The sequence below is a fragment of the Raphanus sativus genome, chromosome 7 (assembly GCF_000801105.2).
Source record: "Raphanus sativus cultivar WK10039 chromosome 7, ASM80110v3, whole genome shotgun sequence".
In the NCBI taxonomy this organism is placed as follows: Eukaryota; Viridiplantae; Streptophyta; class Magnoliopsida; order Brassicales; family Brassicaceae; genus Raphanus; species Raphanus sativus.
Genome location: NC_079517.1, coordinates 3409339 through 3436048, shown reverse-complemented (window position 1 = coordinate 3436048; position 26710 = coordinate 3409339). Strand labels below are relative to the sequence as shown.

General features: G+C 35.1%; 4 protein-coding genes and 1 non-coding gene across 7 annotated transcripts; 3 read left to right on the top strand and 2 right to left on the bottom strand.

The window, feature by feature from the left end:
- Window positions 1–4619: 4619 nt before the first annotated feature.
- Window positions 4620–6914, top strand: LOC108814687 (uncharacterized). The gene is made up of 2 exons (XM_056990896.1): window positions 4620–4634; window positions 4746–6914. Exons 1-2 carry the CDS (start codon window positions 4620–4622, stop codon window positions 6822–6824), a joined length of 2094 nt encoding a protein of 697 aa, XP_056846876.1. The 3' UTR covers window positions 6825–6914.
- Window positions 6915–12100: 5186 nt separating this feature from the next.
- Window positions 12101–14162, top strand: LOC108814779 (protein TIFY 9). Of its 3 annotated transcripts, none has more exons than XM_018587407.2 (5): window positions 12101–12504; window positions 12590–12755; window positions 12852–13011; window positions 13308–13365; window positions 13891–14162. In XM_018587407.2, exons 1-5 carry the CDS (start codon window positions 12393–12395, stop codon window positions 13893–13895), a joined length of 501 nt encoding a protein of 166 aa, XP_018442909.1. In that variant the 5' UTR covers window positions 12101–12392; the 3' UTR covers window positions 13896–14162. The 3 variants fall into 3 exon arrangements, with proteins under 3 accessions (XP_018442909.1, XP_056847134.1, XP_018442907.1); XM_018587405.2 differs by having other exon boundaries at window positions 12103–12504; window positions 12852–13066; XM_056991154.1 differs by lacking the exon at window positions 13891–14162 and having other exon boundaries at window positions 12852–13066; window positions 13308–13369.
- Window positions 14163–15483: 1321 nt separating this feature from the next.
- On the bottom strand, window positions 15484–15575 carry LOC130498279 (small nucleolar RNA SNORD36). The gene has a single exon (XR_008937194.1). It is a non-coding gene; the product is annotated as a small nucleolar RNA SNORD36 (small nucleolar RNA).
- On the top strand, window positions 15516–18464 carry LOC108814410 (putative pentatricopeptide repeat-containing protein At5g13230, mitochondrial). Its single transcript, XM_018586974.2, has one exon. It carries the CDS (start codon window positions 15921–15923, stop codon window positions 18381–18383), a length of 2463 nt encoding a protein of 820 aa, XP_018442476.1. The 5' UTR covers window positions 15516–15920; the 3' UTR covers window positions 18384–18464.
- LOC108814411 (uncharacterized) lies at window positions 18404–20694 on the bottom strand. The gene is made up of 11 exons (XM_018586975.2): window positions 20600–20694; window positions 20321–20382; window positions 20166–20236; window positions 20022–20071; window positions 19818–19891; window positions 19661–19723; window positions 19251–19338; window positions 19118–19180; window positions 18959–19038; window positions 18805–18876; window positions 18404–18732 (listed from the first exon to the last, which is right to left on the bottom strand). The coding sequence occupies exons 2-11, from the start codon at window positions 20350–20352 to the stop codon at window positions 18651–18653; spliced, it is 675 nt and encodes a 224-aa protein (XP_018442477.1). The 5' UTR covers window positions 20353–20382; window positions 20600–20694; the 3' UTR covers window positions 18404–18650.
- Between the last annotated feature and the right edge of the window lie 6016 nt (window positions 20695–26710).

Here is a 26710-nt window from a genome sequence, read left to right as displayed (position 1 = left end):
GGATCTCAGAGAGCTGAGCCTCCGTTTGATTCGGAATGACTTGCTGCCGAGGATTTTCGGTAATCGGGAGCCCGGGAGTGTTTCCACCCGATGATCTCGGGTTAGTGCCTCTGGTTGTAGTTTGGCTCGTTTGAGCACCAGCCGTAAGCTGTTGCTCAGATCGGTGGTCGCTACGTTGAGGCTCCGTGATTACGAGACTAGGGCCTCCGTCGTTCAGTGAGCCATCGCTCTGAATCGGGAGGTTAAGGTCAGACGGGCTTGTTGTCTGATCGGTAGGGTTCATCCTCAAGTTAGAGTAAGGGATTCGATTGTTTCTTCCCCTCAGACGGCGCCAATTGTGAGGGGTAAAACTCACACCTAGATTTTAGATCAGGTTTTGTGTTTAGGAAAGGTTTGGGAAAGATTATCGCGGGCTGAATCCCGTAAGAACTTGTTGAATGAACTTCGATTTGTATTGATATAATAGAAATGGGATGGTTACAAAAGATGATCTTTGATGAATACAAAGATTACAAGAGAATTACAATGAGAATGTTTTTATGAATATTGAGTAAAATATCAGTAGGATCGGGCCCTTTCCTAGTCTTCGACTTTTTCCTTAAATAGTCTTGGATTTCTTTAGGTTGTCTTCAACTGATCTCCTAGATCTTTTCCGCTTGAGGTGGGATCTGCAACAGCTTCCCCTTAACCGGGTCCTGCGCTTCTTCTTATTGTGACGTGAGCTTCCTCTTCGTCGTGACCTCCTTGGTTAGGATCCTTAACTTTCAGCCTTCGGCTTCTACTTAGCTCTCTTTAGACTTGGAACTCGTGATGGGCTTATCGCGGCCCATCGTCATCTTTTTACTATTGAATGATCAGCTACCGGGCCATATTCGGGCCCAACAAGCACCATGGAGAATGTCTTGGATCTTTACTTTCAACCACTGCTTAATGGTGACACTGTTTGAGATATTGAAAAGCGTCACTGAACGCAACTACATTCATTGGAAGCGTCAATTTAAGTACTCTGCTTTCAGTTTCAAAGCTAATGTTGGATTCTTAGAAAAGACCACGTCAAGTAAGTAGCTGTCATCTCCTAATATTTTGGCTTCATGATAGCGTGAGAAAGAGTCAAAGCGAGATTGACGGAGCACATGCAACAAACCACTAAACATCCACAGCACCTATAAAGACTTGATACTTGGCAAAAGAGTTTTCTACATACTTAACAGACTGAAGAATCTCAAGACTCTTCAAATGCTTCTCAAGGTATGCATAGGCGCCTTATACAATGGCAACTCCTCTTCAGTCTATACCTTACTGCAGTTCTTCATCATCTTCAGCTCCTACTATTGAACATCTTACATTCTCTGAAGCTGGCCAAACAAGTAAATCTCCAACTGAGAATGAGAACTCAAACTATGGAAGAGAGAAATCAGTTCAATTTGGCTATTTACCCTCTTAACTTGCAAGAATCTTGTCACTGCTAATCGGTCATCATCTGCAACTCCTGCAATGCCAGTCAATACTGCAAGTGAAAACTTAATTTCTGGTCGAACAACACCAGTTCAGTTCGGTTCTTTGCCTTCTGTAGGTCAGAAAAGCGAGTCATTACAACTCTTTACTGTTCTCAGATTCTAACAAAATAGAAGAGTTATATAAGCGTTAAACACTATTAACCAGCAAACAAGGCATATGCTTGGTGACATCTACAGTTGCACATCTATGCTGCAGTAATAATCTATCTGCCTTTTCACATTTGCACGCAACTCCCTATATATCAGTCTATCAAAACACATTTACAAAAAAAGTATTCAAACTTTATTCAAGTTGCTAAATGATTTTATTTGCATGACTTGATGTTGCCTTTATCAATGACTCATATAAGATGTAATACTTTTTTTAAACCCAAACTGAACAGATAGAGTTAACTCATGCCAGCATGGAGGAAAGAAAACAAAAGGCAGTAGGATATTCTGTAGTTGATTGTAGTTCTCATGCTTCAATAGTTTGTACTATGCTTCATTCTAACATAACAGAAATTGTTCTACATGACCTCGATTGACAAGGAAGTATACCAGAATACTTACTGTCTAGGGGTTTAAGAGACACAACCAATAATACATACTTGACATAAAGACACAACCAATAATACATACTGTCTAGGGGTTTATGGTATGACTAGGAATATTTTTTTGTCAAAGGACTAGGAATATATCTTTTAGATCAAAATCTTATAAAACATTTGAAAATTACTTTATATTGAAAATAAAAAATATAATCTGTTGCGCCCATGCACATGAATGCTAAGGCGGCATCAAGCAATGAGTAGCCTGCTTACAAGGTAGATTTGTAACCTATTCATCTACTGTATCGAATCAGAAGAGATCCTGAACTATATAACTCGACTTATGTAACGATGAACGTACAACAAAAACTGGTTGCAGATTGCATCAATCTTTTTGTTTCAGTCTATTCATATACAATTGTACATTCAATAAGCCTGACGTTTCGATCATTAAGACATATAAAATTTGATTTTTCCAGGGAAATTACACGGAAGAAGATGGAAGGGAAATTTCCAAATTGCAAATTTTTATTTGGAAGGATTCTCCTCTTACTTTTCTTGGAAACAGACTTGAAATATGACCATCACTTCTAGAATATGACTTGCACATCCCCTGGCTCACTCTTTATGGGCCTTAACTCGCCATTGGGCTTAAACATTTCGTAGGGTTTCGAAGTCTTTTATAGATGTCGGTTTATGCGCCTCCACTCCACGGAAAATACAGATAAAGAACGTGATCCCCAAGTCAATTAGATTTTATAAATAAAACCAACAAGACTACACGACTTTCATCATCACCTTCTCTTCCACAATATCCTTTCCTTTCTCTCTCTAAAGTAGCGATGTCTTCACCACTGCTTGGTCCACCGGAACTTCGTGACTCTATTACGATTCAGAGTTTGAGAGAGAAAGGAGAAGAGAAGAGAGAAGAAGTTTGTTAGAGAAGAAGATATTCTCATTAGACTCAACGGTCAACTGTACAAACTATATATATACAATCGATATTACTAAACCATAATAAACCAATTCTTAATAAATTAGTAAACCGGCGAAAGGAAACCGGTTTAGCTCCAATAGTCCCCCTCAAGATGAGCTATGTATGTCAATCAAGCTCATCTTGGACATAAGATGCCGAAATTGATGAGGAAACAATGGTTTAGTAAGTATGTCTGCTACTTGGTCCACTGTCCGAACATGTAGTGTTCGAAGAAGACCTTTATCGAGCTTCTCACGAACCGTATGACAATCGAGCTCTATATGCTTCGTGCGTTCGTGGAAGACTGGATTAATAGCAATGTAGAGTGCAGCTGTACTGTCAGAGTAGAGCACTGGAGTTGGGAGATGATTAATGCGCAAGTCACGAAGTAACTGACATAACCACATCATCTCACAAGTCGCTAACGCCAATGCTCTGTATTCAGCCTCTGCAGAAGACCGTGAGACAGTTGGTTGCTTCTTAGACCGCCACGAGATCAAAGAAGAACCAATGAACATAGTAAAACCAGTAGTAGAACGTCGACTATCTTGACAAGAAGCCCAATCTGCATCCGCAAATCCTTTGAGAGTAAGATCAGCCTCAGCAGAATAAAAGAGACCACGACCAACAGTTCCATGTATATATTCAAGAACTTTATATACAGCATGAAGGTGAGGAAGCCGTGGAGCTGATGAGTACTGACAGAGTTTGTTTACCGCAAAGGTAATATCAGGGCGAGTGATAGTAAGATACATCAGACGTCCTACAAGTCTACGGTACCGTTCCGGTGTATCAAGAAGCTCCCCCTCTGTTTTGGAAAGCTTCAAATTCGGTACCATAGGAACAGAAGAAGTCCGGCAATTCAACATACCTTCAGATGTCAAAAGATCCAATGCGTACTTTCGTTGACATAAAGAAATCCCGTCAGACTTTCGAGCAATCTCTAATCCCAAGAAATATTTCAAAACTCCAAGATCACGCAATTTGAAACACTTCTTGAGATCATTTGTCAAACGTAATGCTTCATCTGTGCTTGTACTAGCAATGATAATATCGTCGACATATACTAGCACAACCACAAACTCATCATGAAAACTCTTGACAAACAATGTGTGATCTCCATGACACTTCTGAAATCCCATCATAAGCAACGATTCAGAGAACTTCCTGAACCACTGTCTAGAAGCTTGTTTCAAACCGTAACAATGATAGTAAATAGGTCGAGTTAATGAACCATCGATGAATCCTATTTTGTTCTTCGCATCTAAGGCAATACGCATAGCAGCATTCCAATCATCATAGTTAGATTCATCTAAGCGAATAGATACGAGTTGTAAACCAGGATGATCGGAGTTGTGCATATACAGAGGAGATTGAGTCGGATCAGTCGAGATCGGTACAGATATCGGTGGAGAAGCTCCGATCGGTGGAGTAGGCAGGATCGGAGGAGGAGATTCGACATCTGTATCGGCGCGAGAGGAGATCCGAGTTGGATTGCGAGCTGAGCTAGTAGTAGCTCTCGTTCGAATCGTTCGTCGAGGGATTTTCTTCACTGAAACCATCGGAGATGATGATCTACAGCAAAGATGATCGGAGATGATCGGAGAATCAGTCGGAAGATGAGCGCGATGGCTCTGATACCATATTACGATTCAGAGTTTGAGAGAGAAAGGAGAAGAGAAGAGAGAAGAAGTTTGTTAGAGAAGAAGATATTCTCATTAGACTCAACGGTCAACTGTACAAACTATATATATACAATCGATATTACTAAACCATAATAAACCAATTCTTAATAAATTAGTAAACCGGCGAAAGGAAACCGGTTTAGCTCCAATAGACTCCAACTCCCACCGCCCAGCCTCCGGTCCCAGCGATCCGTTCATGGACCTAATGGTCGCAAACTTCAACAAGTCAGCGAAAGTCAACGTCTCCTCTTCTCCTCCGATGGGCTTAACTGAGAACGGAGCCGCTACCTACCTATCCGCGGGTAACCCTTGTCTTGACTTCTTCTTCCACGTTGTTCCCAGCACTCCCAAGGAATCTCTTGAGCAGAGACTCCGTACGGCTTGGAGCCACGACGCTTTGACCACTCTCAAGCTCATCTGCAACCTCCGCGGAGTCCGTGGAACCGGAAAATCCGACAAGGAAGGGTTTTACACTGCGGCGCTTTGGCTCCACGGCTGCCACCCCAAAACCCTAGCGTGTAACCTCGACTCCCTCTCAAAATTCGGATACTTTAAAGACTTCCCGGAGATTCTTTACCGTATTCTCCAAGGGTTTGAGATCCGTAGGATCCAGAAATCTGAATGGCAACAGAGGAAAGGCCGTTCCGGGCCTAGATCTAGAGGTAGATTTGGAGCAGTGAGAGGTAGAGGAAGAGCTCCATTCTCTGTTAGTACGTCGAGATCCTCTCATCACGGTCGTGGACGCAAGAAGCCGGCGGCTACAAGAGAGATGAGGATCGCAAACGCAGAGAAGAGGAACCAGGAAGAGAAGGCGAAGGCTAGCTTGGATCGCAAGCTCGAGAAGATATCAATGGGGAAGAAAGCTTTCACCAGATACTCTCAAGATCCGGACTACCGTTTCCTCCACGAACGCGTCTCTGATCTATTCGCAGACTACCTAAAGAAGGATCTCGAGTTCTTGAAATCCGGCGAGACGAACAAGATCTCTTTGGCTGCCAAGTGGTGTCCGTCGCTCGACTCTTCCTTCGACAAGGCAACGCTTCTCTGCGAGAGCATCGCTAGAAGAATATTCCCTCGCGAGTTATACTCTGAATACGAAGGAGTAGAGGAAGCTCACTACGCTTACAGAGTACGCGACAGGCTAAGGAAACAAGTCCTCGTCCCTCTACGAAAGACTCTGCAGCTCCCAGAGGTTTACATGGGAGCCAAAGACTGGAGCTCTCTCCCTTATAACCGCGTAGCTTCCGTGGCGATGAAGTCTTACAAGGAGATATTCCTGAACCACGACGCCGAGAGGTTTCAGAAATATCTCCAAGACGCGAGAGAAGGTAAAACGAAGATCGCCGCCGGTGCCGTTTTACCTCACGAGATCATCGGGGAGCTAGAGGGAGGTGACGGCGGACAAGTCGCCGAGCTGCAGTGGAGACGAATGGTGGACGATTTAAAAAAGAAGGGCTCGCTGACGAGCTGCATCGCGATCTCCGACGTCTCGGGATCCATGGCCGGCGATCCGATGGAGGTCTCCGTCGCGCTGGGACTACTCATCTCGGAGCTGACGGAGGAGCCGTGGAGAGGGAAGCTGATCACCTTCAGCGCCGAGCCCGAGCTGCATGTCGTGGAAGGAGACGATCTGAGAACGAAGACGAAGTTCGTGAGGAGGATGGAGTGGGGGATGAACACTGATTTTCAAAAAGTGTTTGATCTGATTCTGAAAGTGGCGGTCGAAGGGAGGCTGAAGCCTGAGCAGATGATCAGGAGAGTGTTCGTGTTCAGCGACATGGAGTTCGACCAAGCGTCGGCGCCTCAAACGTATGGCTATGGCTATGGCTATAATACAAGAGCTACGAATACATGGGAAACGGATTACGAGGCGATTGCTAGGAAGTACAGAGAGGCAGGGTACGGTGACGCTGTGCCGGAGATAGTGTTTTGGAACCTGAGGGACTCGAGGTCGACGCCGGTGAATGGGAGCAAGAAGGGTGTGGCGTTGGTGAGTGGGTTTTCGAAGAATCTGATCAAGATGTTTTTGGATAATGATGGTGAGATCAATCCCATGGCGATCATGGAGGCTGCGATATCAAAGGAAGAGTATAGCAAGCTTGTAGTTATTGATTGAATGATTCTTGCTTTTGTGTTTTTGATGTTTGCCTGTGGTGTGTTTTTTCTTCCTAACGTCATAAATAAACATATATAACGTTCTGCGGCACAGTACCGGCGTGAAATTAAACTCCGACATACTTGGTCGTTAAGGTCAATGAGAAACGGTCTGATTCAAAGACTCTTTAATGAAAAGTCCAATTCTAAAAATTGAGAAAAGGTCCATTTCTATCTTTGACGACATAAATGATATTTGTATCTGCAGTTGAATGTTCATCTTTTGTTGAATGTATCTCCTGAATTTTCTCGAAGACAGTCCTGAAATTTGAATCCCACTGTGCGAGTCTTCTTTAAGCAAGAACCTATCATTGGGCTTGAAGGCATATTACTTGAGCACTCTACTTTCCTTGAATACTTTGATAGATTCCTTTAAGCTTTTTAAGCAAACAGAAACTTAAACACTTGGGCCAAAGCCTACGAAGTTAACTGCCTATAGAAAGACCATTTAGTTCATATTAGAAACTGAACTCAGGCGAATTTAAACCCAATTAGTTCCTTCAGTTTTTTAATGATGTAAACACACAAAATCTGGTGTTCAAAAAAAAAACACACACACAAAATCTGTGAACAAAATGAAAAGTTGGCAAAAAAAATATGTTTTCGATATGAATTAAGTTGATCTAAATTTTATTAGTAATTTTTAATTGTAAGAGCACTGAGGAGTTTTAGAATTGAATTTCTAAATATACATATATTAGAGGTGTGGATCTTGGCATTCCCTAGTAAATATAGGGGAAAATGTTTTTTTCGACTTCTACTAGTTGTATCGTGTCTTTTTATATCCAAACAAAATACAAATATTAAATATGACCTAAACTAAAAACTAATTTCAGTTATATATATGAATTCTCAATTGTATGCATAAAACTATTTTGACTAACGTCATCATTGATCAATTGTTATTTTAAACAAAACAACGTTATTTTGTAATTAAGAAAATCTTGAAAAAATTGCACTTATTGCGGATCAAACTTCAGTCCCACATATATCATGCGAACTTACTTATCAATGTGCTACAACAATTCTTTTGTTTGCTTATAAGATTTAAAACATATGTAAATTATATACGGATATTATAAGTTTAAAAATTATTTGTTTCAAATATTTAAATTTAAATAATCCATATAACAGGGATTACATTTAAAAAAAAAATCAAAACTTAACTTTTAAAATAAACAATGTACACAAATTCAAATAAGATTATATAAAACTTAAAATACATAGATTATAGATGTAATTATGATTTATAAAACTTAAAGTAAATCTATGTATTTTAAGTTTTATATAATTTTATTTAGATTTATTTGTAGTGTTTGTTTTGAAAATTATTGGTGTATGCACAAACATTTAGATCATGCATGAAATTTAAATTTCAAAACAAATCTTTGTTTTTTTATATTTTTTTAATATAATTTCTGAGTTGAGAAAATTGCACCAATTGAAATTGGAATAAGTGCTCTACTAGTAGATATTGAGATTATAGAAGATGAAAATGTGATTTTATAATATTTTTCGATTTATAAAAATCAAAGATAAAAAATCTCACTGTTCATTGTGAAATACATTAGTTGATCATTTGTGAGAAAAAAATTAATGTTAATTACTAAACCAAAATATGGTATCTTATGTATTTTTGTAGTTTAATTTATTTTAAAGAATTAATATTTAATTTAGGTAAAATATATTATTATGAAAGTTGTGAACATAAAATAGTTGAGATTAATTGTTAAAGTTTTAGAAGTTTGAAGATGCTACTAAAAACTATTAACTAAATAAAAGAAAATCATTTAGGAATATTCATTTTGGAGTAAAAATAAAGTAATAAATTAGAGTAAAAATTAATTTCATTTTAGAATTACATTAATTTAGAATAAAAAATTTAAGTAATACATCAGAGATTCTAATCCATCTACTACACAAGAGAGAGGGAGAGGCTGAGTCAAATCAACGAAATAGAAGAGGCCGATTCAAATCAGAATGTGAGGAAAAGAGAGAAAGCGACGAAAGCACTGAAGACTTATGGAGAAGAGTGCACCTTGCCTAGTGATGGCTTGACATTAACTACATCTCTCTAACACGTGAAAGACATGCATCTGACTCTTTCTCTTTCGTTTTGCTTACTGTGTTCATTTATACTTATTCGCACGACTCTCCATAACAAACTTGACTCTTTTTTTGGTCACGAAATTGTTTCTTTTTTCTAACAGATGATGAGATTAGCTGATGACGAAAAAAAACGATGAGAGTGGCTGGTTTAACAAAGTTATATAAGAGCATCACCAATTGTGAAGTTCTAAAAAATCAGTATATTAACCATTTCATAATAATATATTAATATCAGAACATAATAAAAATTTCTGATTAAATATTATTTTCTTTGTAAATGATAAGCCATTTATATCATGATATACGGCAATACAAGTTATAAAACTGTTTCCGAAAATCCTTAGCAAAGAACCTTTTCTGACATTATATTTTCTTATGCTATTAGTTTGACATTTAAAAATGATTAAAACCTTACGAAAAAGAAACAGTTGGACAATGTTATAAGAGCATATCCAAAAAACTTTATTTCGAAGCTTGAAAAACTTTTTATTGAGATTTAAAAGTAGTATTTTCCAAAATCAACACTTTAAATTTAACTTTAAAAATATTTATATTTTACTCCCTCTATTTCATATTATTTGTCGTTCTAAATTTATATACACAGATTAATAAAACATTTAATTTTACATACTTCCAAAACAAAAACACTATTATCAATACACCTAACCATATATCAACCAATAAAAAATAGAGTATAGAATATTATCAATAAATTTTACATTGAAAACCGCAAACAACACTTATTTTAAAACAAAAAAAAATATTCTAGAACGACAAATAATTCGAAATAGAAGGAGTATATTATGATATTTATATTTATGATAATTTAAAATTATACAACTTTATAAATAAATAATACATATAAAAATACTATAGCAATATTAATTAATAAAATGTTACACTACGATATAAAATTTTACATAGAAATACCTAATGAAGTATTAAAGTTAAAAATAATGATTATTCTATAATGTTTTAATATTCTCATATAGTCATATATGATCAATTGGTGCATTTGTTAATTTTTTTTTGTAATATTGTTGTTATCTAAATCTAGTTTTGAAAAAAACTTATTTTAAAGTTTTTGTTTAATTTTATGTGTAAATTTTAATATTATTAAAGAAAGTTTGAAATAGTTATGAGTTATAAAAAATAAAGATTAAAAATATAAAGTATTTAAGAATCATAAATGTAATATGTAATTGTAAGGATCAAAATTCAAATAAAATATGGAACTTTAAATTTGAAAATTTAAGTAATGACATTCTATATTTGAAGTTTCAATAATCAAAATTTAAAATTTGAAGTTTTGAAATTTCTTTTTTGGATAGCAAAAAACTTCATATTTGAATTTATAATTTTTTTTTTAAATCTCCAAAAGACATTCAAAAGTAGATTCTCCAAAAGCAAAACTTCAAACTTAACTTCAAAAGTATTTATACTTTATACTATAGTCTTTATATTTATTATAATGAATTTTTATTCATAAAATTGTATAAATAAATAGCTCATATTTATAATATTTAAGAAATATTAATTAATAAAATATTACAGTAAAATATAAAATTTTACAAAGAAATACATAATTAAATATTAAATTACAAGTAAAATACTATATACAATTATTTCGTAATATTTATTATACGATTAATCGATGCATTTGTTAAGCTTCTTTTGTGATATTGTTGTAGTCTAAATCTAGTTTAAAATTTTTAAATCTTATTTCAAATTTTATATCTAATTTATGTGTAAAATTTAAATTATAAAAGAAAATTTGAAATATTTATGAGTTAAAATTTTTATAAGGATTAGAAAGGATAAAATGACAAAATAATTAAAAACATAAATGTCATATATAATTCTAAAGACTAAAATGTAAATAAAAAATATGAAACTTCAAATTTGAACCCTTAATGACATTCTATATTTGAAATTTCATTATTCAAAACTTTAAAAATTTTGATGTTCCTTTTTTAGAGCAAAAAAAATCATACTTAAATTATAAAATGTATTTTGGAGATGCTCTTAGGGATGCATGTTTACTTTCCATATACCATTATTTTTTTTTATTTTTTTTTTGATTAATCAGGTGTTGGCCTCTTCGGGACCCACCACCTAGGCCCGGCGCCAGCCTGCGTCTGTACCGGTTAAAGCCCTGGACACGCCTCCCCGCCCGAGTTTCGAACCCGTGTTCCCTCGGCCGAAGCCTCGGGGTACCACTGGACTAACTCGTCCGGGTCCATATACCATTATTTAAATAACAAAAATATTTATTAAATAAACAAATGGATATCTTTTTGGAAATGTACTTCAATTAACTAAGTCAACTAATTCCCCTATTTAATAGTAGTAACGATGAAACTTATGTTGAAATTTCAGTAAGACTAGACTTTTACTATGTGTCGTGAAACACTATTTGCCCATGGACACTTTCAATTGAACTTGAAGTACATGCAAGACATTGCTATTACCGCATGGACACTTGCTAAAAAAAGTTGTGAATCTGGTTAATAGATATAAAGCTCATAAAAGAAAAGAAAAAATAATATTTTCAGCAGATAACGTACAGTGACAACGAAACACAAAGTAAACAATATAAGAATAACACATTTTGGATGGTGATAAAGCTGTATTATTCTATTTGCTAGTCTTTTTGTAATGAAAAATCCAAATAGTAAAAAAAAAACAAATAGTACATGCAAATGCAATACACTCGAAACACGGAAAGAACACTCCACCAACTTTATTAAAAAAATTTTTTTAAAAAAAATATTAAAAGAATAGTTGTGATCATGTTTGATAAATAGAAACGTCATAACAAAAGAAAGGAAGTTAAAATCAAAAGACATGTTTTAGAAAATTATATAGATCTTGAAATTACAAAACGTACAATGTCAGAAGAACCCAAGGTTACAATGTTTATATACACACCCAAAATTATTTGGATCCAATATGAAGACTTGAAGATATTTTATAAGTTTAACAAAAATGAGCTAATACTGGACATCCGTTATTTCCGGGCAATTGCCACGAAATCATTTATCTACGAATAGTAGTATTTAGGTTATCATAAACATGTGTGCTAATCATTCAAATATAAGTTAGGAAGAGACTAGGAGCCTAAACAATAACTTTTGAATATAGAAAGAGAAAACAAAAGGAAACTTGAAAGAAAGTGGATGAGTTAGAGCTGCCCATTTGTGCTAAAAATAAAGACAAGGCATATGAACCTCGTGCGTTAAATCACAGACGGGTACACTTTATTTGTTATATTGTTAATCTCACATGAAAGATCCTTTTTATCATTACTCTTCCTCTCGCGCCTCTTCATCTTAAAAAAAAGAATTATCATCGCCTCCTCCATATCTCTCCTCCCTCTCTTTCTTGATCTCTCTGCTCCAGCGAGAAATCAGACCCAAACATGTCTAACGTTACCACGGAGCTCGACTTCTTCGGTCTTGAGAAGAAGCAGACCAACAACGCTCCAAAGCCTAAGTTCAAGAAATTTCTTGACCGCCGTCGTAGTTTCCGAGGTTCGGTCGTTGTACTATTTTTTCTTTTTCATTTTTTTCTTTTTGTGGTCCTAAACGTTATTTGTCTGGAATAATTGTCATGCAGAAATTCAAGGTGCGATTTCGAAAATGGACCCAGAGATTATCAAGTCGCTGTTAGCTTCTGGTGCTAACCCTTCCGATACATCCACTAAGTCTCCTTCAGTTCCATCTACTCCAAAGGAAGATCATCCTCATATCCCGATTTCTCCGGTCCACGCGCAGCTCACTAGGTTTATTTTCTTTATATAGGAAAATTATATTTTACCATTTTAGCACTTCCAGAAAGCAAACAAAATATTTAAAATATTCAAAAAATATATCTTCAGGCCCGGTGTAGAACCTGTCTCTGGAACTGTTCCGATGACCATATTCTACAATGGGACCGTCTCCGTTTTCCAAGTGTCTCCTAACAAAGCTGAGGATATTATGAAGTTGGCCGTGGAAACATCACCAAAGAAAGACAAGTCTATGGAGAAAGATCTCTCGGTAATTCCTCAGACCACCTTAAGAACAAAGCTCTTTGGCCAGAATCTAGATGGAGGTTAGTAGAAAAATTAACAATGAGTCACCCAGTATTTTGATACTTGTTGAGTATACTAGATATTAGTTGCATGCAGAGGTTTAATATGAGTTTGTTGTTAGAAATATCTACCCAAGTTAGATACTGACATAAATCATGAACCGGACCGATCCACTAGCCGCATAAAACATGAACTGGCGGATTCGCTAAGTGTTTTGATCTTTTAAAACCAACATGTGTTTTTGTGTGTGTGTGTGTTCAGATCTTCCCATTGCAAGGAGGAAGTCACTGCAAAGGTTTCTTGAGAAGCGCAAGGAGAGGTAATTGTTCTCCTTCCATCCAAGGAATTTACCCAAAAACAAAATAAAATAAAAAGATTTTTTCTTTCGTTCTCTGCGTCGACCTTTTGCATTTGTTTTTTTTAATTCCATTAAAATCCGTGAAAAAAATAATTAGGTGTCGTGCCTCTTTTTATCACATACAACTTTCAGACATGCTTCTGGTAGTTCAACAAAGCACACGCTTCTGGTTCTACGTAGAATCGTAGATGTTGTAGAGTTATACGTACGTAGATTTAAAAGCTCTTGGACTATTCTGGAGATACAAAAACGTGTTGACTTTAAGTCTCCTTCTTTTTGTTTACTTCCGACAAGGTGATCTACTAAATGATTCGATTTATTATCAAAAATGAGAAAAAAATCGGAAGAAAATAAAACATTTGTTTTTATTTGTTTGACTTAGTACCATATGGGACATGGCCAGAAGAAATATTTGACGTGTTCTCTAAAACTTACTGTTACAATAAACGCGTTTTGACATTTTATTTTCGTTTGTGTGTTTTGCAGAGTAGTATCAACTTCTCCTTACTTTCCGACATCTGCCTAAACAGAGCCATTATCTCTTTTTTTGATTGGGACACGAAACCAAATGGTCTTGTCACCCATCCAAGACATCGATGCTCGTTTTGCGTTTGGCTTCTCCTCAATCTTTTGGAATCCCCTATCTTTTGCAGATTAGTATGCTATATAGTAGTAAATGTTTGCTATTTTCTTAAATGTTTATGATTTCTAATGTACATTGACGCTATGCGCTATGGTATAAGTATATTTCTTATATATTTCCACTACTTTTGTTGAACTTTTAGTAATTGGAAGTAAAATGAACACGTCTCTTGGCTTCTCATGAAGCTTCCGTTTACGTATTAAAAAGAAATGTGCCTGACACGCATCTTTTAACAGAACGTATTTGAATATACACTTTTGTTTGTTTGGTTTAGTTTTGTCATAAGTGTTATGATGGAAGTTAGTTCAAGAAACACGTGTGTTAGCTCATTTTACTAATGTACTTGTTAAGTCTTGCCGACCAACGTGACTTATTTTATGTTATGTTAAAAGTCCTAGTCCAAGCACGAGTTTGGTGGAACTGTAAATTGGGAAGAAAAATAAATAGAGGGATAAAGTGAGCGTACTTTGCGCGTCTTCTTTTTTAACTAATACCACTTTCATTGAATAGTATCCATCAGTAGCATTAACAAAGGAAAGCATGGCGTGTCCGGATTAAAGAAGCAATAGCAATTCCTATACGTCACACCATCATCATTTAATGTTTGCCATGTAATAATTGAAACAAGAATATATGACGTTGTTATTGATATCTAAATTATTCATGATTTGATAGACACCTACCTAACATATTTGAAACTGAAACTCAGGATCATCTATAGCAGCAACATGAACTTCAATAGTGTGTTTCACAAAATTACATTAGCACACATAGTTGTAGGTTTGACACCGAAATTAGACACTGTTAAGATCTCCAAGAAACCAACTTATAAAATGATCACTTTAGTCAAACTAATTGTTTTACTATGAAGCTATTATTGTTTTGATTTGTGTAATTTGAATACAGAAAACATTCGTAATATTGTACACTGAACAACGAATACATCTAACAAATTGAATCAACCTTTTGATCTTTACAATTTCACTTTTATGGATTTCATCAGCTGATTGAACGTAAACCACCAGTAAAGTTAGTGTAGAGATTCAAATTTTAGAAGGCCATTAGAGATTTAGAAAAAGCTAGTAAAGTTGTTAAAAGTTCCACAAATGTTTATCCAGATCAAAATTTTGATTAAGGAATTCAAAGATTAGAGTTCTCAATAGTTATTTTCTCATCTCTTCAACTGCCTACACACCAATATCAGTCTATAACTTCCGTAAAGACGGAATAAATCTTAATTGAGTGTCAAAGGTGCCAATAAGATTAATAAGTGACCAATCAGAATCTGAATTAAATCAAATATCCACAGTTGGAAGACAATTGTTATTTTCTAAGCAAAACCGTACCATGGAATTCACATCAGATTCAGACATTAATTCCATGCTGAGATCACTAGAAAACAGTTCAACCTATCAGACACAAAAAATTGAAAAATGGGAGCATCAGTTTTAAAAAGCTCGATTTATATAATCCGCATGGTTAATCGGAAGCACCGTTGCAGTGCAAATAAAATCATCATCATCTGCTCCCATTCCTTCAAATAGATTTTCAAATCAAAAAGTATCACATTCTGAAAACCAGAAGAGAAGCAAATAAATAAAAAATGCATAGCTCACACAACAAACACTGGGAGATTGCGTCTGCAAGCTAAAAAATGCTAAAACTTCAATTTATAGGGGAAAGACTCCTTGAAACCCTAATTTGAATCTGGTTCACATGGGCCACTCTAAGATATTTTTTGGGCCGGGCCATAAATCATGGGCTATTGCTAGTCCTCTTTACAAAATGTGGTTACATTACAATAACAAGCGTACTTCTTCAACTGCGCTTTGACCGGTTCCACACGGTCGCAAGTTCGAAGCTCGAAATCCACATGATCGGGCTCCTTAGAACAATCACTTTCTCGGAGATCCGCACGTTTATTCAATGTAAACGTTGCTTTTCTGTTCGTACCGCTGTGTCTGCATTGCAATGGTCGGAACCAATAGCTGCACCAGGCTTAGACTCTCACACTTACGGCGAATTACTCCGTCGCTGCATTTATCTAAACGATCCAATCTCAACGAAAGCTATTCACTGCGACATATTCAAGCGAGGCATCCGCTTGGACCTTTACGATTCAAACATCCTTCTCAACGCCTACGTCAAAGCAGGTTTCGCGAAAGATGCGTCGAACCTGTTCGACGAAATGCCTGAGAGAAACAACGTCTCGTTTGTTACTCTCATTCAAGGCAACGCGTGTTGTGAAGATCCTGTTGGTCATTACACTAGGTTGCATAGAGAGGGTCACGAGCTTAATCCGCACGTGTTCACTTCCTTCTTGAAGTGGTTCGTGCGTGTAGACAAAGCTGAGATTGGTTGGTCGTTGCATTCGCCTATAGTTAAGCTCGGTTTCGACTCCGATGCTTACGTTGGAACCGCGCTTGTCAATGCTTACGCCGTCTGTGGGTTTGTTGATAGTGCAAGAAGTGTCTTTGAGGGGATTTGTTGCAAGGACGATGTTGCTTGGGCTGGCATTGTGTCTTGCTATGTGGAGAATGGGTGCTTGGAGGATTCTCTTGAGCTGCTATCTCGTATGGGGATGGATGGTTTCATGCCTAACAACTACACCTTCGCTTCTGCGCTTAAGGCTAGCATTGGGCTAGGGGAGTTTGATTACGCCAAGAGTGTTCATGGGAGAATATTGAAAACTTGTTACGAGTTGGATCCTCGTGTAGGTATTGGTTTGCTTCAGTTGTATACACAGCTTGGAGACATGTCTGATGCTCTCAAAGTATTCAGTGAGGTGCCGAAGAGTGATGTGGTGCCTTGGAGTCTTATGATTGCTCGTTTTGGTCAGAACGGGTTTTGTGACGAGGCGGTTGATCTGTTTATCCGAATGAGGCAAGCTTTCGTTGTCCCTAACGAGTTTACTTTCACCAGTATCTTGAATGCGTGTGCGGTTGGAAAGTGTTATGGGTTAGGAAGGCAACTTCATGGCCTTGTGGTGAAAGGTGGGGTTGATTTGGATGTCTATGTCTCGAATGCTCTTATCGATGTATACGCTAAATGTGAGAAAATGGATACCGCTGTGAAGCTTTTTGCTGAGTTGTCAAATAGGAACGAGGTGAGCTGGAACACAATCATTGTCGGGTATGCGAATCTGGACGAGGCCGAAGAAGCTTTAAGCTTGTTTCGTGAAGCCCTCAGATATCATGTGTCGGTAACTGAAGTAACTTGCTCAAGTGCTATTGGAGTTTGTGCTTCTTTGGCAAGCATGGAGCTAGGTGCCCAAGTTCATGGCCTGGCGATAAAAACCAGCAACGCCGAGAAAGTAGCAGTGAGTAACTCATTGATAGATATGTATGCAAAATGTGGTGATATCAAAGACGCACAATCTGTGTTCGACGAGATAGAAACCAAAGATGTACCTTCTTGGAATGCGTTGATCTCAGGGTATTCTACACATGGGCTGAGTAGAGAAGCATTGAGAATCTTCGACATTATGAAGGATAGTGATTGCAAGCCAAATGTGTTAACGTTTCTTGGTGTTCTTTCCGGATGCAGCAATGCAGGGTTAGTAGATGAAGGTGTAGAATGTTTCGAGTCGATGATTCGAGATCATGGCATTGAACCATGTTTGGAACATTACACTTGCATGGTCAGGCTCTTGGGAAGATCAGGGCAGCTCGAGAGGGCAGTGAAGCTGATCGAAGGGATTCCATATAAGCCTAGCGTTATGATCTGGCGGGCAATGCTTAGCGCCTCGATTGGTCAGAACAATGAGGAGCTTGCAAGGAGATCAGCAGAGGAAATACTAAAGATCGATCCAAGGGATGAGGCGACGTATGTTCTATTGTCTAACATGTACGCGGGTGCAAAGCAATGGGCAAACGTTGCGTCCGTTAGGAGAAGCATGAAGGAAAAGGGTGTGAAGAAGGAACCTGGTTTAAGTTGGATAGAGCATCAAGGAGATGTTCATTACTTTAGTGTGGGAAGGTTATCACATCATCCGGATGTGAAGCTCATAAATGGGATGCTGGAATGGCTTAACATGAAAGCAAAACGAGCTGGTTATGTTCCTGATCGGAAGGCGGTCCTGCACGATATGGATGATGAAGAAAAGGATAAGAGACTGTGGTTTCACAGCGAGAGGTTGGCTCTGGCGTATGGACTGGTTCGAATGCCATCATCAAGAAATCGCATATTGATCATCAAGAATCTACGGATATGCTCGGATTGCCACAGTGCTATGAAAGTGATATCAAGTAAAGTTCAGCGAGATCTTGTCATCCGAGATATGAACCGGTTCCATCATTTTCATGATGGAGTTTGCTCTTGCGGTGACTACTGGTGAATGGAAGGAGACACACAGCATTTAAATAAATCACAACATTTTTTGTCTCATTATTTAGGGACATTAGATTACAACAAAGTCTCTGATAAGCTTATTGGACATGACAAGGTACAGAGTATACGTTAACTACACAGATAAAGGAAAGCGAAGAGCTTAACCTTGGACTTGGATTCACAAGCCTAGAAACTAGAGAGCAAGCATAACATCTAACATGGATGATATACAGAATTTCTACAGACTGCGCAGCTCAACTTGAAGATAGAGAGATCACATATCCATGTCGTCAAAGATCTCTTCATCCTCTCCATATGGAGGTGTGTCGGCGAGAAAGGCATCACTTGCCAGGTTGCTGCAACAAGCATTTTTTTAGAATTGGTAAGATTTTTATAGAAGAAGACAGACAATCATGTAATTATCTCACCTTATGCAGCAGAAACGAAACCCTGCAACACGCTTCAGTTTTCGGTTGTAGAACAAGAAACAGAAAGACCATCTGGATTTGACCCATCAAGAGAAAAAGGATAAGGAAAAAGTCTTTTTAGTTATCAATCAGGAAAGTTGTTGTAGTAACTCACATCGCTCCGTCTTCGAGGAAAGGATCAGCATTAGGATTCGGGTTGTACACATATATCTCACATTCAGCTAGTTTCACAACCTGTATCACATTTGTATGCTTTAGCTCTTCCCCAATACTCTTGCCTAGCTTCTAAAGTTTCATATTACAGCGAACTTACCTCATCAAGAGCCTCGTAGATTGCCTCAAGTAGGGAACCATCCTCATTCCTCTCAGTCCATTCCTATAAAAACAGATTAGAGAATACATATGATACCCTTGTTAAAATTCTCCATCTGACAGACTTAGAATACCTTAGAAGCTTCAAACATATAGTTGTTAAAAATCTGAGTAAACGTGTCCCAGCTCTCCTCGGAGAAAAACTGATGTGCTTTCACAGCGCTGAAAACAAAAAATAGAAAAACAACAATGCAGTAGTGATAGAGTTATACACATAGATGGACTCTTTCATGTTCAATCAGACACTTGATAGAACTATCACACAACCGGTTTAGTTTAGCATTTTGGGGGAAATGGAGAGAATTGAACTCTCAACTAGCAACAGTTCAATGAACCGTTGGTCAAACCTTCTGACAACACTCCCATACAGATTTTTGAAAAGGGGTAATTATATAGCGGGTTGCCATGTCGCCCAAGAAGGCTGACAATGAACATTACCCATATAATCCCCCTCCCTTAAAAAGATTTACAAACACACAAGTACCTGAAATCGTAGTCCGGATACATCTGATAGAGTGTAAGAACCAAGTAGATCAAAGCCTTTCGACTGAAATAAATACCAACAATATAAAATGTAAGAGTGATGCATCTTATATTATTAATTATAAAGGTGAAAAAACTCTGTAACTATGATTTCTTACCTTGATCTGCTTAACAAAAGATCAACGGGTGAAGATGAGTCAGTGTCAGAAGATTTCCCGAGATAGTCGAGCATCTGAGTTCAATAAACAATTAAAAAAAAAATAAGGTCAACAAGTAGCAGCTGACACATTCAATGATTAAGACCAAAACACATGCTTGATTGTAATAATAATTAGATGCAAGTAATTATACAATAAAATTACCTCATTCTCCAAACTTAGAGACAATCTTTTATCAGTTCCAGCATGTTTACCTATCAAAATAAATAAATAAAAACTTATATTTTTTTTTCTCTGTAGCTCATAAGATATATCTTCTGACACAGAAGAACAAGAACATGTCCTTACAAGAGTAAGCTTCAAGGCAACCTTTGATAGTTATTTCCCCGAGATTTAGATGACCCATAAACACATTCAATCTGTAATCAAAACCCTTTCAGAATAAAGAAACTAATATTCTCATAAGTCATAATTCACCCAAAAAAAAGAAAACTAAATTTGACCTGTCAAGGTTGGTGTACTCCAGGAACTTCATGATGAAAGATACGATAAACAAAAGATAAACCTAACAATTTTAAAGAGAGCAGGTTAGATTAGATTAAGCAAATTTTGCATCACGCAATTCTCAGATCTACGGGTTTGAAAACTAAACATTTAAAATAATATCCGAAAATAGAATCACACAATTCAGATAATTAACCGTAAAAAACTGAAGAAAAAAAAAACGAGCGGCAAAGGAGAATTGAATTTTGGCAATAAAAATTCGAGAGGAGAAAACGAACCTCTTTCAAACGGTTTTGCGAAAAGGAAGACGAACTTGTTTGTTGTTTGTATTGTATCTTACTGGAATCTATATAACGCGCTAGGAATCCTCGCACGTGCAGATGCGGATATGCTTTGGTTCTATAGTTGGACAACGTAGCGTCTGAGTTTTAAGGATCTGGACTGGGTGCCGTTTGTAATGTTGGTTCATTGGGCCGTCCGACTTTGGGTTTTTATTTTATGTTTTAGTAGCCTTTTTCGTTGTAATATTAAAATTTGATAGGGGACACGATATCATGTTTGCTTTGCGTCTAAATGATTTTTAATTGTTATCCAATCAAGGACACCTTTCTTGACAATGATGGCATCGATCGAGGTGGACCATTTTAACATATCAATTATATTTTACATGTGCGTGAACCTCCCAAGGTAAGGAGCAAACTTGTACCAAACTACAGGTTTTTTTTTTGGTCAAAGTACCAAACTACAGGTTAAACCATGCGTATTACATGTATCAAGGTCCAAAACTATTTATTTCGGGTTTTAGTGGGCTTATAGTCTCAGTTGAACCCATGGTGCAGCCCAAAACCATTTGCTAACACCACGGCTTACATAAACACACCTTTTAACACTCTGGGAGAGTGGTGTAAATAATGTGTACCGTAAAAGCAAGAGAATGTAGCACAGTTAAAAATAGGATGGCGGTGGCAGGTGATCATGATTGCAATCCTGGAAGGACAGTCTCGGTGATAGGCTCAATGCGATACAGCAACCCACGAATTGTAAATTTAGCTTATGGTTTTGTGTTTTAGTTCGTTTCTTGTCTTTTTATGTCTTCCAAATATTCTTTCGGCTTGTATATATACACACTATTTGTATGTAAAAGTGACGAATGCACGAAAGAAAATACAATTTAGAAAGAATAATTTTTTAAAAAAACAAAGCTATATATGTCTCAGGCGCCGCCCCCCCCCAAAACAACCAAAAAAATAAAATTTGGAAGACATTGATATATATATATATATCAATGTCGTTATTGTTGAGTGACATCTTATTAACACAAAAATATGTATGCATGCTTTCAGTTTTTATTTTATTTTAATATTTTGTCAGTGTTTTCTGTTATTATTTAATCCATTTCCATGACTTGGCCACATTGTTTATTAAAAGTTTGTAATTATCTTTTCTTTTAAATGATTCTTAGCTTCTCTAGGGTAATAGTCACTATTCAAAAACGTGTATATATATATCAGGCTTAGCATATGTAATACCAAGATAGATGGATATAATAATAGTGCAATTGGCTTGAGTTTATGCCAGAGACCGAGTACTTGGTTTAGTGGAGTTTATGTATGCATGTATACATGGATAGAAAAACGAGAATCCCGCGTGGGCCGCAACTCAGAAGAACAAGAAAATACTTGGAATCAAGAGAAAGAGAAGTTGATGCAGAAATTTGATTTGACCATTGAACGAGAGAGATGATGATAATATTCTATATATATGCACATGAATCAGTGTATCGATGTATAAAATTTGTAAAGGAGAATATTCGTTAAGACGTGAAGAGGAAGAGGTTGTTGTAGATAAAGGGGACATGCAATGCAGAAAGAGAGAGAAAGTTATGTTTCTTTTACAACATCGGAATGATAACTCTTCCCACTCACTTCACTATATGCCTCAGTATTTACTTGTCCCGATAGGCCTGCCTAAAGGCACCTTTCTTCCAATATGCGTGCCCATATTTATATATTAAACAACAGAATATTCGCATTAAAAAAGAGCATGTGATGTTTTACGTTCGGAAGTTATTGTTTATGTACTCACCCAACCCATGTATAAACAAACTGAACAAACTATACACAAGTTTGTGTTCAAAAAAAAAAAAACCATACACAAGAGTTTCGATCGAAGAAAAGGTAATTGTTTATGTACTCCCTCAAGCTCAAATAAGTTTACATAATTCTACTTTTGTTATGGTAAAAAACTTGGTATTATAATTGGTAAGGCAAAAGGGATATAACTTTTTTGTGGTTGATTCAAAGCCCAAGTCATTTCATGCCCTATGCAATGTCACTAGCTAGACGCCACGCCTCTGAACCTTTTCACTTCCTCTTTTCCACCAAAGCTGACCCTCCTCCTCTGTGCATGTATGTATGTCCTCTTGATGTAGTACACTTTTGTTTATTGACCATGCACAAATTACTGTTGACATTTAAATGTATATTTAAGAAAGAAATTATTCGAGAGATTCATGGTTGAACGTAACTGTGTGACATGACTTCAGCTAAATAGATTGATTGAACGTGCATACTTGCAAGAACGGAAATATTCAAAGTTAACCGAGGTATGAAAAGACTGTTGATCTTCATGATCATATTACCCACACCCATCTGAATGTAATATATACGGGGCTCCAGTTGGACGTTGTCTTGGTTAGTCAGTAAGACACCGATACATTTTCAATCAATTTTGTTTTCATTTCCCTATCTTCATGCTTTCTTCTCTTGTAAACACTAATGTTGTTTTTTTGAACTTTAAACACTAATGTTGTTCACATGTTTTTATTATGAATCGTGAGTTATTACCGTATTTATATGGGTAGGGTTGAAACTTAGTTATGATCCATGTTGGTTTTGATAGATTTGTGAATAGTAAGAAAACATAATTCATCTTCAGAATAACCTGAAGTCTTTTCTTTACTTTTGTATTGACATCTATATATTCGTGACTTTTCTTCTGAAACCATGTCCCGAACATTTAGCATTTTCTAGCCACTGGAGTTCAACAATGTTGCAGTGTATATCAACAAGAGACAACTTTGAGTAGATTGGGATCAACTAATTTTTCCTATTCTAATAAAAAGCGTACTAACATAAAATTGTTGGGGAGCACAATAGAAGTACGATTTGATGAGAAACAAGCATCACAAGGTCTGTATGTTTGCTGTATGACCTGGGGAAATGAGCTTTTAACCGAAAACATCATCATTTTCGGTGCATGCCAAATTCCCCTCGAGCCTTATTTGGAATTTTTTTTTCTAATAAGTGTCAATTTGATATTTTTTATACAGATTAAAAAATAAAAAATAAATATATATAAAAATTGTTATTAATTATATATTTATAACCAACAGTATTTTAAATAAAATAATCTATAAAATCAATGCAGTTTGTAATTAATTTTTAAATAAAATAAATATAATTTGAATTAAAATTGTAAAATAATATTTTTTGTATAACAAAAAAGTTAGAATGACATTTATTACAAAACAGACAAGTATTTTTCAACACTGACTTAAATATTCATAGTTTCATCTAGGAATAATTAACTACTATCCTTGGGATTATTAAAACACTTCATATCTTAATAATTGAACTTTGACAGGTCTAATGTCATCATGCCTCGCACTCCACTCTTCTCGTTTTCTGGCTTTTCTGAAAATCCCAGCTTTTATTTAGCCCCAGAAATACCAAAAACATTTTTAATAGGGCAGCTTCTTTGTCTATTTAAAGAATAAAGACAACACATATAAAGATAAACAAAAACAAATTTACGTATAATATGCTAGTTATAACTTTACTCGGTCAATTCGTTGAATATTTTCTAAGTTAGAATATTTTTCATGCCACCTTTTCTATTCGAAAGCACAATAAACATTAGTGATTGGTATTTCTTTAGTTGAACCCTGAAGATCAAACGATTTTGATTGTAAATGTTCAAGCTGTAGTTTATAACTTGTGTAGTATTGTACTTCTTATTTAATTAAAAAACTATTGTTAAAAAGTATTACAGATGTGAAAATTAAAAATGGTATCATGTAGTATTTTGGCAAAAAGATGCAATGATATAAGTATTATATTTTGTTTGGGGTTCTGTGGGTTGCTTAATCTGAATAAGGTAATATCAAAACATTAAATTTGGTGTAACTACAACTTTAATCAGACAATAAAAATGATATTGGGAGTGATTAGTTGAGTTTTATCTCTATACTTTAGTTTTATTTATTTTTAGAACACTAAATTTTACCAATTATGTTATATCTTTAATTTTTGAAAGTTAAAATCTACAACAAATTTTTATTAATTTTTACCAATCATAATTTAATTTTACTTTTAAAGCTACAACAAATAAACTAAATTTTAATGTATTTTAAACTGTAAAATGAAAAAGATTATCTACAAATCAATTAAATTAGATAATCATAGTAAAAACATCTATAAATATTTTAATTTAAATATGTGTATTTTATAAATTATTGCAGCTGATAAAAATAATTATATTATGTAAACATCACATATTTTACAGTTACAACAAATTTAACTACATGAAAAGTTTCTACAAAAAAAAAACTACAGTAACAATTCTACAACTACAATTAACTTACCTACAAATAATTTTTACAGCCACAATCGAACCAATCATCACCATTATCCCACCAAATTCGGTATACAGTGAATACTATTATATCAAATTTGGTATAATACTATTCATCCCACCAAATATTAAAAAATATATATATATATTAGTATGTTTCAGTAACAATGTAATTCAATTATTATTATTAGTTAGTTTAAATTTGTAACTAAACATAAATATAATATATTATTTGTATTTTTAACTTATTTCTACGTAATTATTTTTTTAATTTTTAAAATAATAAATCACTAATTGGTTATTATCGTTTTGATATTGTAGAAAGATAAAATATCATAGAACTTATTTTATTTTATTTTCAAGTAATAAATACTAAATGATTATTATCAATACTTTATATTGTAATATAATTTATTTTTAAAATATTGATTTTAATATTTATTTAAGTTATATTTAATCAGTAATGAACAATTAATAATATTACATTATTGTAAATTTAGATTTAGTAGTGAATAATAAAAAAAATAAAGTGATACTACTAAAGTCACCAAACTTTAAATATTTTTTTCATTTTTCATTTTATAATATAGTTAAACTTGTAACAAAAATTGTATTAAAAATAAATATATTATTTTATGTATTTTTCATAATTAATTGTATGTAGTTTTTAATATAATATTCTATTTAAAATAAATACATAAGGGTGTGATATTGTTAAACCAAAAAATATAAATGTTTTATAAACACAAAATTTTAATAAACTAACATAATATCTAACTATAATATTACAATTATTTAAATTGAAAACATCAAATAATATATAATATTATTTTAGTGTAATATTTGGTATTATAATTGGATATGACAAAAAATTATTATACCAAAATACAAAATTTAATATCTTTCAACGCTTAGTTTAGTGTCATGGTAGGAGATGCCTAATCGAACAGCTACAGCTGAATTAGTGTGAGTACATATTAAATCATGCGACATCGAGAAAGATGGTTTTGCATTTGTTGATTCATGTACGACGATAAGAAGTTTGGACTAATAATATTTTTTTTTTCGGGACAGTCAATAATAATTAAGAAATTCGAAGTTATAAAATGTTGTCCAGTAAGTATATGCATGACTAAACATGTGTAATATGTTGTATATACGTGATCTAATCTGTATTTTGTGTCTCGCATGATATATGCTCCATGAAAGGATATTAGTTGTAATGATAATATAAATCAATTTAGGGATATGCCACTATAGTTCTTCTCTTGTAGTATTAATATCTTTTGTACGTTGAATAGGTGTGAGTAATATCTCAAAACGTTGGTTGGCCTGATGACGCAGGTAATATGCTGGTTTTATTTGATTATATAGTGTTATATTATCGTGGATTGAGTCCTCCATGCAGCTGGGTTCAATATACCAATTTTCTATGTGTATGTTTGTAAGTCATTGCGAAGAAGAAATATGGAAAATTGTGAAAGCTATCTATAATGTACTTTGAATAATTATAAGCAATTGGGAGAGACTGTGAACAGAACAGAAATATCTTTCAAAAAATTATTCATATTATGAATTGACAAAATTATGGGTAAAAGAGTAAGGAAATATCTTAAATTTTTTTGTCTGTATAATTTAATAATTGAATATTATTATATTTGAAATAAGAAAATAGTTAATCTAAATTTTCAATCTATTTTTAAGTCATTAGAACTTTTATAAATATTAACTAAATAGTCGCTGAAGATACGAAG

Coding starts and splice junctions, on each gene's coding strand:
- LOC108814410 (XM_018586974.2), top strand. CDS start 15,921: ATGATCGGGCTCCTTAGAACAATCACTTTCTCGGAGATCCGCACGTTT.
- LOC108814411 (XM_018586975.2), bottom strand. CDS start 20,352: ATGAAGTTCCTGGAGTACACCAACCTTGACAG. Junction 20,072..20,165: donor TTGCCTTGAAGCTTACTCTT/GTAAGGACATGT, acceptor TTATTTTGATAG/GTAAACATGCTGGAACTGAT. Junction 19,892..20,021: donor CTCTAAGTTTGGAGAATGAG/GTAATTTTATTG, acceptor TATTGAACTCAG/ATGCTCGACTATCTCGGGAA.
- LOC108814779 (XM_018587405.2), top strand. CDS start 12,393: ATGTCTAACGTTACCACGGAGCTCGACTTCTTCGGTCTTGAGAAGAAG. Junction 12,505..12,589: donor CCGCCGTCGTAGTTTCCGAG/GTTCGGTCGTTG, acceptor ATTGTCATGCAG/AAATTCAAGGTGCGATTTCG. Junction 12,756..12,851: donor GTCCACGCGCAGCTCACTAG/GTTTATTTTCTT, acceptor ATATATCTTCAG/GCCCGGTGTAGAACCTGTCT.